The 19,057-nt window shown below is 34.4% G+C and overlaps 2 protein-coding genes across 2 annotated transcripts in view; one reads left to right on the top strand and one right to left on the bottom strand.

The window, feature by feature from the left end:
- The window catches only part of NT5DC2 (5'-nucleotidase domain containing 2), a 29,234-nt gene extending 16,701 nt beyond the window's left edge, over nucleotides 1–12,533 (top strand). The window contains exons 6-14 of the mRNA XM_015815853.1: nucleotides 2,000–2,128; nucleotides 2,595–2,655; nucleotides 3,428–3,530; nucleotides 4,610–4,711; nucleotides 6,207–6,288; nucleotides 8,275–8,361; nucleotides 10,413–10,553; nucleotides 10,788–10,852; nucleotides 11,627–12,533. Coding sequence (XP_015671339.1) covers nucleotides 2,000–2,128; nucleotides 2,595–2,655; nucleotides 3,428–3,530; nucleotides 4,610–4,711; nucleotides 6,207–6,288; nucleotides 8,275–8,361; nucleotides 10,413–10,553; nucleotides 10,788–10,852; nucleotides 11,627–11,888 — 1,032 coding nt within the window. The 3' untranslated portion in view covers nucleotides 11,889–12,533. The remainder of the gene's footprint in view (nucleotides 1–1,999; nucleotides 2,129–2,594; nucleotides 2,656–3,427; nucleotides 3,531–4,609; nucleotides 4,712–6,206; nucleotides 6,289–8,274; nucleotides 8,362–10,412; nucleotides 10,554–10,787; nucleotides 10,853–11,626) is intronic.
- Nucleotides 12,534–14,835: 2,302 nt separating this feature from the next.
- STAB1 (stabilin 1) overlaps nucleotides 14,836–19,057 on the bottom strand; it is a 115,794-nt gene continuing 111,572 nt past the window's right edge. Inside the window, exons 69-71 of the mRNA XM_029284120.1 lie at nucleotides 17,176–17,322; nucleotides 16,268–16,374; nucleotides 14,836–15,642 (exon numbers count right to left, since the gene is read on the bottom strand). Coding sequence (XP_029139953.1) covers nucleotides 15,585–15,642; nucleotides 16,268–16,374; nucleotides 17,176–17,322 — 312 coding nt within the window. The 3' untranslated portion in view covers nucleotides 14,836–15,584. The remainder of the gene's footprint in view (nucleotides 15,643–16,267; nucleotides 16,375–17,175; nucleotides 17,323–19,057) is intronic.

The raw sequence follows: 19,057 nt of genomic DNA, 5'->3' as shown, positions 1-19,057 counted from the left end.
TCGACTTACGACCGGTTTAGTCCTTGACTTACGACCGGTTTAGTACTCGACTTACGACTGGTTGAGGGTCGCGGCATTAAAAAGGTTGAGAACCACTGATTTATACACTTTCAATATGAGTGATCCTATAGCTGGATTGGTGAGGCTAGAAAAAGTTTTTTTGCGGGGGGGGGGGAAGGAATCCAGTAAAAAGTCATAAAACAAGGGAACTGATATGTTTGAAAATGCCAAGTTTGTTCTGAGCTTGGAACACTTGCAATTACTGCCTCAAGATTAAAACTGTAGGAATGTGGCTGGCTGGTATGTTTATTTTCTCAATTAGCAGCGCTTTTTGGCTTGGGGAAAAATATATAACAGTGATGGCATTAGTTCTTTTGTCTTGTTAATATGCTTGGCTGAATGTGGGAATGAAGTAGAGAGCTAGAGTTTCCCAAAGCAAGTATGCCGGTTATATCAGCAGTTCAGCCTGAGAAACATAAAGCAGGATATCTGTTAAGCATGGGAAAGGCAGGAAAAAGAAGCCTGGGATTTAAATCACAGAGGACATAAGAAGGAACTTGCTCTCAATTAACAAAACAATCATCTAGTTTCATCCTAGTATGTACTAAAAATTCTTATCTAGCTGTTGTGGCATTTGTCTGATAATTTCTCTCACCAATTCAGGGTTTACTGTACTTAAAACAATTGAAAAGACTCTCTTGAAAATCCAGAGAATTCTGGATTCTGGTATCATTTCTAACTAATTAGCTTCAACTGCTGTTTCAAATGCTTGATAGTTTAATTTATATTTTACCATTTATATTTTTAAATGCTTTATATTTTAATGTTTAATACTTTTCTGTTAGTTGAATGGCTGATAGGAACTATTGCCTCACTTATTTTTGTCCTTGGAAGATTAAAAAAAAAATGCAAGGTTTTTTTTTTCCAAATTCTCACTGTGTTTTCTGGCTAGACCTCAAAATGTTTTGTGCTTTGTTCTACTGGAAACATTGAGCTACTTTTTGCTCCATTGGAAAATAGCCAGCAGGAAAAATTGGTGGAATATTTTGAAGGGGCTGATTTTTTCTGCATACCAGTCTAAATGTGTTTTTCATTTCTTGCACAATGCTAGATCGAAGATCATTTTAAATTATTTTAAATAGCAAAAGGGGGGGAAATCCTGGGAACATACTTTTTTTGTACTGTAATTATTTAAAGTTTTCAACTCTGAATAAGGAGGCTGGGAACTAACATTGTAGTTCATTTAAACATTTTCTACAATTTAGTAAAGAGTTTTCTGGATATGTATAATATTATACTGTTTCATAGTTATTGGTTAATTTACTTCAGAAAGGGCTATAATGTATTAGACATGCATACTATGGCATTAAAATTGTTTATTGCTAGAAGAGATGAAAAAAGCAGTGCAAATAAACCTAATAACCAAAATTTGCTGGGTCCAAAATTAGCTTTGTAATTTAATGACAGGGAACATAGTTTAATCTTCTAAATCTTTAATGAATGAGTTTTCTGTGCAATTAATTCATGGAACTTGATATAATTTCTTTTTCATGCTATTCATGTATGCAGTTGGCTATTTCTAATTATTCCCCAATATAAAAAGATGAATTAACAATTTAAAGCAGACAGAAATCACATATTCTTTAAATCAGCCCTTAGTTCTGCTGGAAGAAAAAAGAGTTTTGAAAGTATTTTATATTTCTAATAGAAAAATGTGTGTCAAGCTTCAAAAACATCTCATTCTTGTGTTATCTAATTTTATGAGTCTTTCATAAGCCTGGTTTATTTAAAGTCTTACTTATGAGTGGAATGTTGCAGGGGCTGATTCTAAATGAAGAACAAAGCCAAGCATATATTTTGCTCTACCATAAAAAAAACCCAGTGTATTTATACATTAATTTTACAAGGGAGAGCATTTGTCTTTAACAACATCAAGTTTTGTTGTCTACTCCACAATTCAATTTTTTTAATAGTAATAATCTTTTGTTCTTTTGAGCAGGGTCCATCGATTAAACAATTTATGGACATTTTCTCTCTTCCTGAAATGACCCTACTTTCATCCGTGACTGACTATTTCATGACTCATAATATTGAGTATGACCAAGTTCATCTTTTCAAGGACATCAGTGTAAGTATAATTCTTCTAGAACATAAAAGATGAAAAAATAATAATGAATGAGTTAGTTAATGAATTAATTAATTAATTAATATTGTTTGCTCGAATTGGTGTCAGAAGCATCAAGCTATTTCCGGGTTGAAAAAATTAGCTGGTGATCTCACCATTGCCTGGGGGATGCCTGGTTGGGGACCCCCATTAATGTGCCCATTGAAGTGGTAACTGTCTATCTACTTGAACGTTTTTAAACAGCTAGGTCAGCAGGAGCTGGAGCGAATGACGAGAGCTAACCCCATCACCCAGTACCACACTGGTCTCAAACACGGACTTGCTGGTCATGAACCCAGCATGCTAATCACATGAGCCACCACGGCCGCTAACAAATAAATATTGTTTGGATTGATCGTTTTGGTAGCTTTGTAACAATATGTAACACCAGGTTTTAAAACTAACACCGAATTTCTCTTTCCAATTTTAGGATGCCATTAAAGATGTCCATGTGAAAGGAATGATGTACAAATGGATTGAAAAGGACATGGGTCAGTAAAGGCCTATCTTTTAAATGTGAATAATAATGAGCACCGCATGTAATGGTTTTAGATCAGGGGAGTGAAACTTTATGCACATTATCTTGTGGCTAACCAACCAGTTCTGTATTCCACCAGGAGGTAGAACCAAAGAATAAATTCCTTCTTTTCTGCACCTTGTATATATTTATTAGCGTTCGTACCTGTGATCACAAAGATGCTGCGACGTAACTATTTGTTAATGTTAACGTTAAGTAAGTGAGATAAAAAAGGGGTATCTTTTCTCCCTAATAGAATTACTGTACCTATGCACTGCAATCTATGTACTATTAAAAAAACAATAATTACATGGACAATATTTTTAGCCATAACTGGTTTAGACATTGAAGAGTAGAAAGGCTCTGCATCCCCTGGATCCCTTCCTGTGCTTCAGAACAGATGTGAACAATCAAAGCTAGTTCAAGAGATGGATTGTCTCATCCCACACACAGTACTGTAGCATCTGAATTATGTTAGTAACTGAAATTTCATTCTTACGCTGCCCACAATTATTTTATCCATGCAGAAGCCTCACATAATTGTCACTTCCTGCTTGGCAAAAGAAATGTGAATTGAGAGCAGAGATTTAGGGAGAGTAAGAATTCTTGGTCCTATCATTCCTTCCTTCTTTGGAGAGCTCCCACACTTTCTGTAGATGAATTATTTCATTATCACTAAATTGTGTCTTTTACCATTGCAACATACGAATGTTTATATTATGCTTAGCTTCACCTGTTTCTTGCAGAAAAATATATTCTTCATGGAGATGAAACGTATGCTGTCTTAAATAGATTGGTTAACAACAATAAAAAACTCTTTCTCATCACAAACAGTCCTTTTAGTTTTGTGTAAGTATTAACGTGCATGCATTCATCTTGCTGAAATGACCAGACATGTGCAGATATAAAGAGAGAAATGTGAGGACTGAAAATGTCAGTAAAGATAGCTTATCTTTATAGCATCGTACGATTTGGTGACCTATTAATTCTGTTACACATTCTCATACAAGCCTGTCTTAAAATCTAATGCTCACAACTGTAAAGATGTACTTTAAAAAATAATGAAGTAGAATCTTTTACTTCCCAAACATTCAACTTTATAGCACACTATATGTTTTTCATATCTCATTTAGCCTTCCCTCTCTCTAATTACAGTTTCCTATTAAAAAAAAAACCTGGAGAGACCTATTAGTGCTCTAGGAAAATAATAGGTCTCTAATATTCTGGAATATCTAATATCCTATTTCTCATAAGGTGATACGGTCTCACATTCTTAGAGGTTTTGGAACAACTGTAAAAAAAATGAGAAATATAAAGCATTAATGTTCTTAGTAAATGTTATGGGACCAAAGTGTTTGAGACATAAAAACCATTCTTTATTTTATCTGATGGTAGAGCAACTCCAAACATGGATCAAATCAAATGATGTATTTGTTCAGTGCCTGCATTCCTTAGGTGTCTATAATCCCACAAATTTGTCCCTTAAGTAATCCCTATAAGAGTCTCAGTGTTGTTAATGGCCATTATATACATAATGTTTCTAATAGTGGGACTGATAGCAAATCCTAGCTGCATGAGGAAAATCGTCTAGTGGCAACTCATTTTTTAATTCTAGAGAAAGAAGGAGGCTTTTCACTGAACTTTGCCTAAGAAACATCTGGCAACAACGCTTGTTCTTGCCAAATGCTTATAAAGTTAAGCATTATACGGGGATTAAAATGCCATTCTCCACTAATCCCCAGATTGATGAAAAGCCACATATTCTTACCAGCTAACAAAGGTGGTTAGGAACCTCTGCTCCTTGCTGTATGTACTGAATGACTCATAATCAGAAATAATGTATGAAGGAACTCTGAGAGTAGCTACTGTTTTGCTTAAGAAAGTGAACAGGAAGTTACTTACATTTCCCCCCCCTGTTTTGCCTATAGCGATAAAGGAATGAAATACATGGTTGGCAAAAACTGGCAGGACCTTTTTGACATGGTCATTGTGCAAGCAGATAAGCCCAGTTTCTTTACTGATAAGCGAAAGTAAGTATATTGGTTGTATTACATTACTTAGATATAATCCAAAACGGCAAACAGATATTCTCTTCTTTTCTGCCATGAGCAGAACAGGTCCCAAAATGTACCATATCATGATGCCATGCCATGATCATTATCCTAACACCATCTGTGGGAGAGAGGAATTAATTTTGCAATTGATATGATTTTAAGGAGTAGATGCCAAGTTATTCTGTGCAGGTCAATTCACACTTCTTTTGCTAAAACTGGCTTCCAGATTGTGTGTAAGCATGTGAAATTGTTTCTCAGCCTCATGATAAGAATGTTGAAGCTTTTTTTTTCTTTCTATGACCCCTTAATCCTTTGTTTTGGGGTGGACTCAGGGCGACTGAGTGAAGCTGAGCATTTACTGGCCGTATCCCCTTCCTGATGCCTACGCAGAGTTCACAGCAGATATTTTCTCTTTGCACCCTGATAAGAGCAACATCTGTTGCTGCCTAGGATTGAACTCTCAACCTTTTGAGTGGGAGGCGAGCGTCTTCACCTCTAGGCCATCACGCAGCTGATGTTATTCATTCATGTGTCTGCTTATTCTTTCTTTTGGGATGGATGGGTATGTGTGTGTGTGTGTCCGCATGCATCCGTGTAGTGTCGTGTCAAGTATGTAGTGTCTGATGTGTGAAATTTTACAAAATATTTCTTTGAGTGTGGAACTGCTATTTTGAGCTCAAGTGATCTATTCGCTGCATAGGGAAAGTGTTTCAAGCCTCACAGAAAACAGTTCTGAGTTCAAGAATATATTGTTTTGAGCTTGATCTATTTCCAAAATGTTTAGAGCACCTTGTGACATTAAGTAAACTAGGAGCAGACTTGTCTTTTGGTGTTGCAGGGCCATACTTAATCATTTGCAAAACTGGAAGGTTGCAGAAATGGGATGAAAACATAAATTGGGTAAAGCTCTTTATTATATCATCAGGGTTGGGATTCTTAGGTTTCTTTGTTTGTTTGTTTTTTTTCCTGAGTTCTGGGTGGCGAAGTTATTTCTTCTTGGTAACAATTTAGATTTAGGCTTACCCTGCTTGTGGGTTTCCTGTTTCAAAATAGTTGGAAATCAACATTCACAGTACAAGTTAGGGCAGTGTTTCTCAATCTTAGCAACTGTAAGATGAAATCTGGGAATTGAAGGCCACACATCTTAAAGTTGCTGAAGTTGAGAAATTCGGGTTTGGGACAAGCTCCAGAAATTCGAATATAAGGATATAAGACAAGTACAACATTATATACATGGACCTCAGTTTTCCTAATTTGCTTTTGTTAACACATTTTTCAGTAATTTGTTTAACATGATAATAATCCCAGTACACATCTCAATGCATACATTTCATCTATGTATTACTTTCTATTTATGTATTATTTTTAGTAGCTAAATTAATGTACTTGAAATTCTTTTCATTTGCAGTTTAAAAGCTTTTCTTGTAGTTATTTTTGTAATGAAGCCTATACCTTTTTGATTTTTTTGAAGACCTTTCAGAAAAATGGATGAAGAAGGTTCTCTTCACTGGGACAAAATAAACAAACTGGAAAAGGGGAAAATCTATAGACAGGTAAAATTACTTAGTAATTTGTCTTTACTTCATGGGGTATTTAATAATGCTGACTTTCTGGAGTTAACTTCAGATATGAGGATAACCATGAAAAATAATCTTTGTTACTGTCCTTTCTAATAGCTTAATGTTCTAATCTATTCCATGTGTTCTTTCATTTAAATTGTTAGCATCTCCTGATATTAACATTAAACATCTGATATGACAAAAGTTAAATAATGTGCAGTCTGTGCTGGACTGTTAACTGTTCTAATTCAGGTCCATGCCCTTTATTTTAAAATTATTCAGTCTCCATTGTTTTCACTCAAAAAGGAAATGTTTTATGTTTTCTTTGGCTAAGTAATCTGTTTCCTATTTTCTTTTCCCCGGGAATTAGTATAATCCTGAGAAGGGCTGAGAAGATTATTACTTAGAAGGTGATAATGAAAAATTGTTAGTAATACACTTTCAGAACTTCAGGACTTATTTTGAGATAGAACACTACAGGAACATTTTATTGCTGAAACAATATAATTTGGGGCATAGTGATTTTATGCTAATTGAACAGGGGTTTAAATCTTGCTTTTATTCAGCCAGCAAGAGTCACTCACATTAATAGAGACATGCTCGGAATTTTCCATCAGTAGGAGAAATGGGGAGGTCTATCCAAATTTCCATTATAGTCACTCTCTGTTGCAGAGAGTCATCAACCCTAAAGTCAGGTTTGGACAGCATGAGATTCAGAAAGAGTTAATCAACAAAGGTTACTTTCTTGCCTTCTGTTAGTGGAATCTCATTGAATCAGAAGCCTTCCATAGCTGGAAGAAGACCTTCTTTCCATGGGAATCTTGTATGAGATCCAGGCCAAAGACTGTAACGTTATTCAGATATATAATAAAGGCAAAATATGAAGAAATGACGTATTTTACTAATGGAACACTCTGGGAATGAGGCTGGGAAAGTAGAATCTACTTTATAAATTCATACCATATGTGATCTTATACGCGAGCAGAAGATTTTCAGTTTGGAAAATATTTTGGCCTGAATCTTTATATTTGTTCCTAACTGCCTGTATAAGAGACTGTGATGTGGAAGTCAACAAATTAAAATTTTCAGATCGCTGGGACGGTGGGTGAATAATAGCATGTCTGGTTAACGTTTCCACTGAAATTGGCATAATGGTTCTCTGTTTTGTATCAAGCATGAAAATGTCTTTTGATTAGAGAGTTAAACAGAGAGATTCAAGCATGACCCATGATAGTTTCAGGTATACATTGGATGTGTTGAATGTGTTATGTCAATAATAATAAAAAAAGAGGCAACTTGACTTGGTTTCCAATTTTTAAAACATAATAGAGGGAGACTACATTATGCTATTTGAGTGTTTGTTGACAGGTCAGTGTTAGTCCAGCCAAAGTTCACAGAAAGGTTGAACCATGAAATAAGGGGTCTGCAGCAATCCTTTTAAAAATATATATAACTTGCTTTGAAAACATTTGCTTTGAGGTATGAAATATTGCAGCAGGACCTAGCCTCAGTATATCAAGTTTAAAATAATATTTCAGCACAAATTCTGTATGTAACAAGCTATCACATTTGTTCAGTTTATTTACTGAAGCAGTGGCTTAATTTACAAAATTATAGCTGCAATAAATTGTTTTAAAAATCTAGTTGTGTGTGTGTGTGTGTGTGTGTGTCTGTCTAAGAAAAAGAAGTGAGTTAATCATTGGTACAAATGACAGGATTATAAACTTGGTTTTAAGGAATTCCCATTTTCTCTAATTTGCTTCAAGTTCCCGTGAGAACTCCTTAAGCCTCTATCTGTAGCCATTTTTAAATCAGCAGCTCATGATGAAGAAATATTTTTCCTTTGCTCTGTAGAAAAATCAAAGTGCTAAGAGATATATTGTCTTGACCTTTTCAAACCAAGCATGCAATGTTTTCTTTTTCAGTAAAGAAACTGGATATTTGGTTTATTCTCACTTTTTTTTCCTTTCTACATATCAGGGCAATCTGTTTGATTTTCTGCGGCTAACAGGCTGGCGTGGGTCCAAAGTCCTTTATTTTGGTGACCATTTGTACAGTGATCTTGCAGTAAGTGCTTCAAACCTTTTTTGCACCAGCTGACGTCAGTGTCACTTAATGTTCTGTGTCTGCTACAGGGAAGCAAATGGTTTGTTTTCTGCTCATTGAATTAATCAGTATTGTTTATCAAGATATATAATGGAAAATATCCAGATCTTAGAGCTTGTGATTTTGCAGCCTTCATAACCCATTAAATTATATTACACAGTTCCTTTTTTAACCAAATTTAAAACAGCAAGACAGAGTTTAAAAGATTTATTTCCTAGGTTGTATTCTTTTGAATATCTTTTCCATCCTAAGCACATATGTAACATCTTTTTAAAAAAATAATAGTTCTTTTTTTCTTTAACATGTTTGTAACAACTTTATTTTAAAATCATACTTAAAATTGTTCTGTCTGTCTGTCTGTGTCTGTCTGTCTGTCTGTCTGTCTGTCTATCTATCTATCTATCTATCTATCTATCTATCTATCTATCTATCTATCTATCTATCTATCTATCTCTATCTCTATCTAGTTTACAAAACTGAATTTTATCTGAGAAGGAAAATATTTCTGCCCCAATTAATCCTCTACCAGGATTCATCCTCATATGTAAATGGAACGTTGATTTATAGACATTTCAGCGCACAGTGTAGCAATGAAATATTTTGTTGTGATTTCCCACTCTCATCTCTTATGATAGCAGTACTACAGCATTCCTTATTGTTATATTTATTTTGGGGAGGTAGAATGGGTGCATGAAAATGAAGGATGCTGCGGCTAACACAAAAAAATGGAAGAAGTCATGTGCATCAGCAGTTCACCATGGATTTTGAAACTAATGTTTCACAGTTTTGAAGATACAGTATCTTTTCAAACTGAGGAGTATGGATCTATGCTGCTGGGATCACTTGTTATGCGCTGTCCATAGCTGGGCTTGTTCAGTCAGAAATGAGTTCCACTGGATTCAGTGAGTCTTGATCTTTTATGAGCTTGCACCTCACTGAGCCCTACAGAACCATGACTATTGGATCATACACATAAATCTGAAGGGCTCCAGCCTGCTGCTTGAGACTTCAGGTTGCTGCATTTATGTCATGTAGATGGCTTCTATAGCTACCTATTCACCCTTCTTGAGACTTATACCATTATGAAATCTCTTCAGAGTACTGCTTTATTTAATTTTTATTCAATGATAACATTAGCTTCCTTGTTAGAGTATCTGGTGTCATAATTTTAGGCACGTATTGTGTTTTATGGAAACAATCTTGATATTTCATTTGGATATTTTTTCTAATCACATAAAAAAAACACAGGCCTTGGGATGTCAACCACTTGAAAGACTGGGCTAGACAAGATCTGTTTGAGTGCGGGTACCTTTTCTGCAAATGCATGTCATTATTGTGTCAGGTTAATTAATTTTCTTTTGATGCTGTTTTATAAATAGTACAGCAACATCAGGCATTTTTACAGAACATTCTGTTAATACGATTAAGCTAAAACCACCCTTCAACCATATATTTTTTTTAACTGTTAAGTATTCAAATTCTTAGAGGAGTTCCCAAGGAATAGTGGTTTTTAAACATTCTTCATTATTAGGGGTTTTTCTCTATATGAAAATGTTAGGGAAAGAAAGGATTAAGTGAAAGAGGGGAAGGCATCTCATTTTTGTAATTCTTGAGGAACAGATCTATTTTTTTTTTTTAGGGGGTGGTGTTAGTAACAGGGCCAATGCATTCCGATCCTGGAGGGTCATTCCAAGTTCAAAGTCCAAAATTGCCATATGAGTATCTTACCTAACAAGGCTAGTAACTTAGACAAAACCCGTAGATTTGTAAGATTTATAGATTTATAGTTATCTGTCCGATTGCGTTGGACAAAAAAGAAATGCCCCAAATGAGCAGGCAGAGGTATTTTTGTATACTGAATGAAAAATGTGTCTCTCCCCCCCCCCTTATGATCTTGATGTGCCCCATTCTGCAAGGGAAGCTATGTAAGTGGAAGGCTTTTTCTATAAGGCTGAATCACAGGATCCTAAGTCAGTAAGTCATTCCACTGCCTCTCTCACCTTCTCTTTAAGGACCTCATGCTACGTCACGGTTGGAGGACAGGTGCCATAGTTCCAGAATTAGAAACAGAAATACGTATCATTAATACAGAACAATATATGCACTCTTTGACCTGGCAGCAAGCTCTTACAGGACTTCTGGAGAGAATGCAGGTAAAAAAGAGAGTGGGCTAGAATAAGTAGTACATGGGCATCACTGCATAGTTGTCATTTCCTTCAACTGGATGAAGCACAGTTCCTGGATATGCTTTCTGCATTATGTTGTATTCTGAAATATTTTCTGCAAATATTGGAATATGTGTTTTTTTTCCTGATAGAAAGCTCATCTTAAGAAATAGCATGTTCAGTCACTGGTCTTTTGCTTTAATTTTCTTCTTTTAATTTTAGATGTATCAAGATGCAGAGTCAAAGCAAGTGCTTTTAGAGTGGATGAAAGAGCGACAGGAGATTAGGTGAGCTCTCTTGATTATTACTGTATGTGTTCCTTTATTTATGAAATATGCTAGGGGTGATTTAAAATGTACACTTTACAAATTGCAAATACAATGTGCCCTGTTTTAAGTAACATACTACTATAACTTCTTAATTTGTGCCCTGTAATGTATTTCTATGTTATGAAAATTTTTATGTTGTGGGAAGACAAAGTGTTGGCCAGGATTGGAACTTCTGGATTTCTCATTTTTGGCCTTGATGAAGATTTGCTTTTTATTTCTTTGATTTTACTTTCCCTCATTGCTGACTTTTGTTTGCTTTTTCTGAAATTATGTTTTCTCTCAAAATTTTTGAATTTCTTTATGCTTCACTTTTTAAAAGCTCATTCATATCTCCTTACTATTGTCCCATCTTTTTTGTTCCTTGTGGCTCTAAAGAAGAAACAAACCATTTTCTTAGAAAAAAAAAATCAGGCACATGTAGAATAGAATAGAATAGAATAGAATAGAATAGAATAGAATAGAATAGAATAGAATAGAACTGGAAGGGGCCTTGGAGGTCTTCTAGTCCAGCCCCCTGCTCAAGCAGCAGAACCTATACAATAAACTCTCTAATAAAGTCTCCAACCAAAACTAGAGACCAACATTTATAATACACATTCCTTGTCTTCTGGGGGCAGCGGAATAAGGTGATTCATTGTGGAATGCTTCAGTAATATTAGGAAATTTTCTATATTCTTTTCTCTCTCCCAGGTTTTCTATCTAATTTTATTATACCAACTTATTTCCTTTCAGGTCACTTGCAAAGAACCTGTTTAACCCCCAGTTCGGTAGCATTTTTCGAACCTTCCACAACCCAACCTATTTTTCTCGAAGACTGATTCGTTTTTCTGATATTTACATGGCGTCTATCAGTTGCCTACTGAATTATGATGTGAATTTTACTTTTTATCCTCGCCGTACGCCTCTACAGCATGAAGCTCCCCTTTGGATGGATCAGCTCTGCACAGGTTGTATGAAGACTCCTTTCTTGGAAGAAATGGTACATATTCGATAAAAGGGATTATGATATGCATAGTAGAATCTTAGTTTCCTTTTAGGAGGCTGCTGCTACTATGTGACCACTGTTGTACTTTTGTTCTGAGCACTTCCTAATAGAAAGGTACCTGAGATAAGTGAATAGAAAGGTGGCACTAATATTATATCTGAAATTCTGGTAGTAAAATATATTATCCATGCTTGATTATTCTCTAAGAATAAGTTTTAAATCTGGCATCTGTAACTTAGTCAGAGCTGTCTTTTTGTGCTGAGAAGGGTTTTACATGTTGGTAGGCTTGTAGAAATAGATTATAAATCTATTTCTTCTTTAGAACTACACATTTAACTTCCACAGAAATCCTTGCTACATCAGCTTTACAGTATATGATATAGTAATTTAAATAGTTCCTAATCATTTCACCAATCAGTTCACATTCAGTTACAAACTTGAAGATGCTAACCTGTGTATTTCTAAAGAACTGAGTATGGTACAGTTCTGTATAAACCAGATATGCCATTAGACCACACTCATTCGTTCATGTGTGACCTCATTCAGATTCACTATTTGATAACATTAGTTAATGGGATATTAAATATGCAATGGCTCATTTACAAATTCAAGCCATCACTTGATACTGAATTTATCAGATGATGTATATTTATATATTAAATCATCCCTACTTAATATACCCAAAATCAGTTTTTCATAACAGCAGGTGAATAAATTATCTTTAGTTGAATAACCTATTTCATAAAATGCCAATTTACTTAATGATTTATAATATTTTTTAGACATTAAAGCACAAATAGATGTTACAGATTAACCTGTCCTCTAAATATTGTATGCATGACTAGGATAATAAAAGATTAAAATAGTGATTGCTAGAGCCATTATCCAACTATAATGGAAAGGATATTTCCTTTACTCTATCCCTAAGAACACTCATATCAGCAAGAGCTAAAACAACATCAGAAAACAAGTCAGAAACTTGTCTAGTATAAAAATAGTGGTCCCTTAGGAATGGTGAATCATCAAAACTAAATTGTTTTATGCATCAGAATTTGCATGGACTTACCATGATCTTTTAAACTTAGTTCAGAGATGCTTTTTTTTTTAACCCATAAAAGGCTTATGTCTTAGATTAGATATAAGTGTTGTGGGACTCTATTTTTTCTGCATTCGATCATGAACTATTGCCAGTCAGGACCATCACTGTATCAGATATAAAAAATACATATTAATAATGGAATGTCCTTGAATTGAAGGCTCTTATTTAAGGCTGCACTTAGGACAACTGTTTATATTAAGGTCAAACTGTTGTGTTTTGGGTTTTACCCATTAAGTTTTATAATGCTGCTATAATTCAAGCTATATCTATAAATAAAATAATGATTGACTGAGGCTATTTAGATTGTTAAAACTATTCAGATTCTCACTAGAGATGGTTTTCAAGGAATTGGCTTTCAAGGAACTGAAGAACACTTGAATATTCCAACAATATATTGAACCAAAGAAATCTTTGTTACTATGTTTGTAGTTTGTGATTTCATGTTAGGGTCACATCAGGTGATCTCCTGGATGCAAGATGATTACAAATTGGCAATCAGATGTTCTACACTGTTCTCCTTCCCAGAATTTTTTTCAGGTTTTTCAAAATGTGCCTATTTTTCAAAGTTTTGAAGCATTATCAAATTGAAAAAAAAACTACTGTATTTTAATAATAATAACATTTAAACTTGCTTCAGGTTTAATTCAGTAGAGGTTCTTTAGCACATTGGTGAGAACACCAATGCAGTTTCTATGCACAACTCATTAAAGTAGCCACATCTGTTTCCAGGACTGCTATGTCATTAAGGCCATTAAATTCAGGAAGCTTAGATGAAACAAAAAATCATTTCATCATTCCTATTCTGATGAATACATGCTTCTGAGAAGTGTAAATATTCCATTGTTTAATGATGATTAAGATTGCAGCACCTTATAGCATATGGATCATGGTAAGACTGACAGATTTGCTAAGAATGCTGTTGGTTATTTGATATTCCTCTTCTGTCCACCCATCAAACCAACTTGAAGACTTGGGGAAGATTAATCCCCTATCCAAGTTAAGACTTCTGCACTTTGAACTGCCACTTCAGTGGAAAGAACCACAGGGCGCATAACCATAGTTACATATGGAAAATAGGAATGTTTATGATGGTTCTGTGCAAGTGTTTGTTCTATAGAAAACTATTATATTAGGGAAGACCATGGATATTGCCATCACTTGGATTGGATTTCTGGAACTTTTATCTGGAGATACCTGTCCCTTCCTTCTCTCTCTGAGACAGTGTCCTAGCTTTGCCAATTCATGGGAAATATTTCATTGATGAACCACTTTTACATCCATATTTTGCCTCTAAAATGACACTGAGAGCAAAAGGTAGCAGCTGCATCATGAAATAGGCATCAGGGCAGATGAAAGAAATAGGAATACCAGAACAGTGCAATTTTGTAGCCTGAGCTAAGCATTTCTCTGAAAAATAGGTGCCATTTTTAAACACCGATGAGGCCTAATTGATTTATCTTTTAAATGTGAAATCATTAAAATACCAATTCACTTCCTAAACTATGTTTGGTAAAGACAATGAGATAGTGTCTGTTACTTTTAAAGGTAGACTGATCAGTAAAAACTAGATAGTTTAGAAGTAGGAGATCAAAAACATGGATAAGAATTTGATATTTTTCCAGAATTGGGTACAATTGTTAATTCTGATTCCTGAGTCTGTCTACAAAATAAAATATTGTGTTTATCTTTTCCAGAATTATGTGTGTAAGAATAACAAAATAAAATATTGTGTTTATCTTTTCCAGAATTGTGTGTGTAAGAATAATTTCCAATGGAATGTTCAAATACTTGATACTGGAATGACAATATTTGTTGTTGCAAGGATGAGATATTGCTGCATTTGGTTACTAGGCATAACACCATTTATTTTTTTTACAAAAATAATACATTGTTTCATTATGGAATAGTCCTAATGTTAATATATTTTAGTTTTCTTCATGGGAAGGGGGAAAGAAACAATACTAATTATAAGGCAAAGAGAGATAATTGGCATCTTTACTGGTAGCATATTGATGTAATCATAGTGAAAAATGTTAAGAATTGCTTGTAAGGTCCCTTTTTCAAACTTTCCAATGTATTATAATTCAGGATACTTACAAATATGTGCTGTCTACAGTTTATCGGTAACAATTTTTGACAGTCTTTCATTAGAAGATTTTAAAAAATCAAAAGAAAGCTCAGTAGTGCAGTTTATCCATTCATTAAATCTGAACTAAATTTTCATTGGCCCATTCAGGGTTCTCACAGTATTCATTTGCCAGACACATTCATGAGTCATTCCTAAGTAGATGATTGAAATTTCATGGACAGGATCCAAAGGATTTTGTGCATGCTACATATGTTTTTAAGTTCTTTCCATTCATATTACGGTTACACTCAGAACTTATTCCTGAAGGTCTCTAAAAAGAGGCAATGCAACATGAGAGAATGAATTCTGAACAAAAAAATGGGAAATTCTTTATGTGACTGCAAATGCCGATAGCTCTTTTGATCATAATTCTTTCCCATAACTTTAAAAAGAATAGAATTGAGATATATATAAAATGTTTCTTCAAAATATCAAAATTTCTCAAATTTTTTTTTATCCTGGTTTGTATTACAGTATATTACTCTTGTCCAAAAACGTCTTCAGTATCAACAAAATCTTCTCTGTGGAGAGACTCCTGAAACAAAGATACAAAAACAGTCAGTTAATCTGTAACAGACGGCATATAAATGTAATAAATAGATAATAAATAATCTAATTTCATAGTGGTATTCAGACAGCTAAAACCAATAACGGAATGTGACCAGTTCCTCCAGTTATATTGGACTTCATAGATGCGTTCAAAAGATAACACATCTTATATGTTCTGGTTACAATTAGAGCAGTGTTTCTCAACCTTGACAATTTTAAGGCATGTGGACTTCAACTCCCAGAATTCCACAGCCAGCATTGCTGGCTGTGGAATTCTGGGAGTTGAAGTCCACATGCCTTAAAATTGTCAAGGTTGAGAAACACTGAATTAGAGGAACTAAAGTGGAATATTCAAATACATTTTTTTCCCATCCGCAGCAAGATTCTATCTAAAATAGGCGACTCTCACTCAGTATGCTGAAGGTGGAGCCGATGGATTTGGCTCCACAAAGGAATCATTCAGAAGCAATCATTTTATGCACAGAGTATGCCATGTATGAGAACAATTTGCCTATCCCTAAGAGTTAACTAGCTTTGGTTGCATGTAGGTAACAACTGCATGATGGGTTGGTATCTGAAAATATTCAGCACTAATGTTTCAGTTGTCTTACCTGAAATGGCTCATAGATAGAGCTATCTGCTTCATAAATAGGATTTGGAATGGATACTAAGTGTGGGCTCCTTTCCTGCCAGGAAAATTCATCATCATCTAGTTCAGTCTATAAGTAAACAGACTAAGCATGACTTTGTTCTTCAAACTATACAGTAAAAATGAATCAACGAACTCGAATAGAGAGCTGAGACAGTGATTTAGCCAAGGAGTTTAAAGCTAATCTGAAATTTTATATGCATGTATGTATTTATGTACGAATTAAACACAATCTATCTAGCTGTCCAACTCACACACAGTGATTTGAGGCAACTTACAACAATAAGTTTTTTAGCTGGAAAGAAATTGATCACTACATTATTAGATAAAATCCCCTGTAAGCCAAGTCTGACTCCTAGGGATGGCATGGACACAAAAATATAATTTCCTTGGCAACAATATGGAGGCAGTTTGTTTTTGCCTTCCTGCTTTTCAACTTTCCAGGCCATTTGGTGACCGTCACCAAAGTTCTAACTAGGTTTGATCCTGATGAGCTTTTTGAGAACAGCTCTATAAAGTTTACTTATACTGTGTATATATATCTCAAAGTTAACTTTCAAATTGATAAGGAATCAGTAATGTAGTTTTGAAACTGCGGCTATGGAATCTCTTTTTCTCTCAAGGTACTAATAATCTTTCATTTTTGATGAAGGACTTACAGATGTTATTGCCCAACAAAACTAACAGACATGGCTAGAGAAGGTTGTTATAACAATAAAATTTAAATTGCGGTGTTTGATTTGGATGAGGTTCTACAACCACTAATGAAATTACAACAAAAATTACATAATTATTTCTACCCGAGTTCTGTTGAAAGAACATTAAAGTCTATAATTTGTCATGATCAAAACTGAGACTTGGATTTACATACTGTAAGATGGCGAAAGTGCACTTCTTGGTTTCTCCTTTTGAGACAGAGATAGGACAATCCAGCAATAGTTGCACAGAACAGAACTATAGCAACAACGGTGCTTATGCCAATTGTCATAGCAGCAGATGGTTTTCCAGTACTTGGAGTCTGTAAAAAGCAATGCTATTTCAAGTCATATCTTAATGATAAATTATTATTGTTAAGTGGCATTTTTGGATCCCAAATTAAATTCCTATGTAGCTCAGAATAGCAAAATATCTGCAAGGCACAATCTGATATTAAAAAGAGGAGTCTGCTGATTTTGTTTAAAGGTGAATGTGTTTTTCAAACAATATTATAGCTAATATTAAAAAAAGACAGCAAACTAAAAGCTAGACTTCTTGTGATATTTTTGTACTTTGCACTTTGATTGTTATGTATAACTGTATTTAAAAAGACATATATATATATATATATATATAAAAGTAGTCTGTATGACTATTAACCTTCACTACTGGAATACTTTTTTATTGTTTTGTTTTACTCCGCTAATATTTCACATTGGCTAGAGTGAAAAAGCAACGTGAAATATTCATCTGGCTTTGGAGAAAATTGTATACAACTTAATTTATAGATTTTTAAAAAAAAATTAGACAGATAACAGTGTCTCTGAAGGATTATGTCATTATGTCTAGTTGTTTGCTAATGCTGTAAGGAAACATGTGCTTTGAGAATGTACTGTAATTCAGTTCCAAGATGCTAAATTATAAAGGCACTGAATTATTTTCTGAAGTGCAATGTAGTATTTTTATAGGAAATATACAGACTATATCCTAGGGATGATGAATGTTTCAATGCTTAGTGACAGGCTTCCCCTTTGTCTTTGAAAAGGGCAAGAAATGAACTTTTAAGAAAAGCAATAAAATCAGCAGAGAAAGTTGAGTGGGAACAGCAGCAATGAAGACCAAATAGACCTATTTCATCCTCTATAAACATCAACTTGGCACCCACTGCCCTAAAATAATAACCAGCGCCTCCAGAAATTAAATAACAAAACTATTTTAAAATGGTAGATCTCACAAGATTTGACTATTTTAATACTATTTTTCTTTTTTTTCCTTTTTTTTAAAGTTTTTTATTTATAGTACAGTTAAAAACAAAGATGGACATAACGTGACATTCCAAAATAAATATTCCTAACAATTTGTTCCTCTTGATACATGTAATTAATACATAGTTCTTGATCTCTTTATAAACATATTCTTCTATACAATACAGTTATATATACAGTTATTTATAATTCTATCTTAACGCTAATTTAAAACCCGAGCAGTTCTCCTTGATCCACACCAGTGATAAAATTTGTCCCAGATCTCGAAATAGTCTGATTCTGTCTTATCCTTCATTTCCATTGTGAGCCTATCCATTTCAGCACACGATAACATTTTATATATAATCTCTTCTTCTGTTGGAATTCCTCCAGCTTTGAGCATACACCAATCTAGCAGCCGTGAGAATGTGTAACATGAAATAAAACACCCCTTTGTTGTATTTCTGCATGGTTATGCCTAGTAAAAAGAGTTCTGGTTTTAACTCTACCACTAACTTTAATATTTCTTCCAGCCATTTTTTAATCTTATTCCAAAAGTCACAGGCTCGTGGGCACTCCCACCACATATGATACTATTTTTCATCAAACTTCATGAACTCTTGGGAAACTTCGTTAAGATTTGGTACTATCGTGTAATTTAACCATGTCTCTAACCATGTCTCTGACGCCCAAGGAGATGGATTCTCTTCTTCCAATTCTGTAACCTCTCTGACTTTTCAGTTATCACTGCCATCTTTCATAATTATGTTGCATCTTAAATAGTCTTATGAACTAATAATGAACTCAGGGAGA

Source organism: Protobothrops mucrosquamatus, unplaced genomic scaffold, assembly GCF_001527695.2.
Source record: "Protobothrops mucrosquamatus isolate PMUCROS unplaced genomic scaffold, P.Mucros_1.0 scaffold380, whole genome shotgun sequence".
Taxonomy (NCBI): Eukaryota; Metazoa; Chordata; class Lepidosauria; order Squamata; family Viperidae; genus Protobothrops; species Protobothrops mucrosquamatus.
Note: the sequence above shows the minus strand (reverse complement) of the source record. Positions and strands in the feature narration are given on the sequence as shown.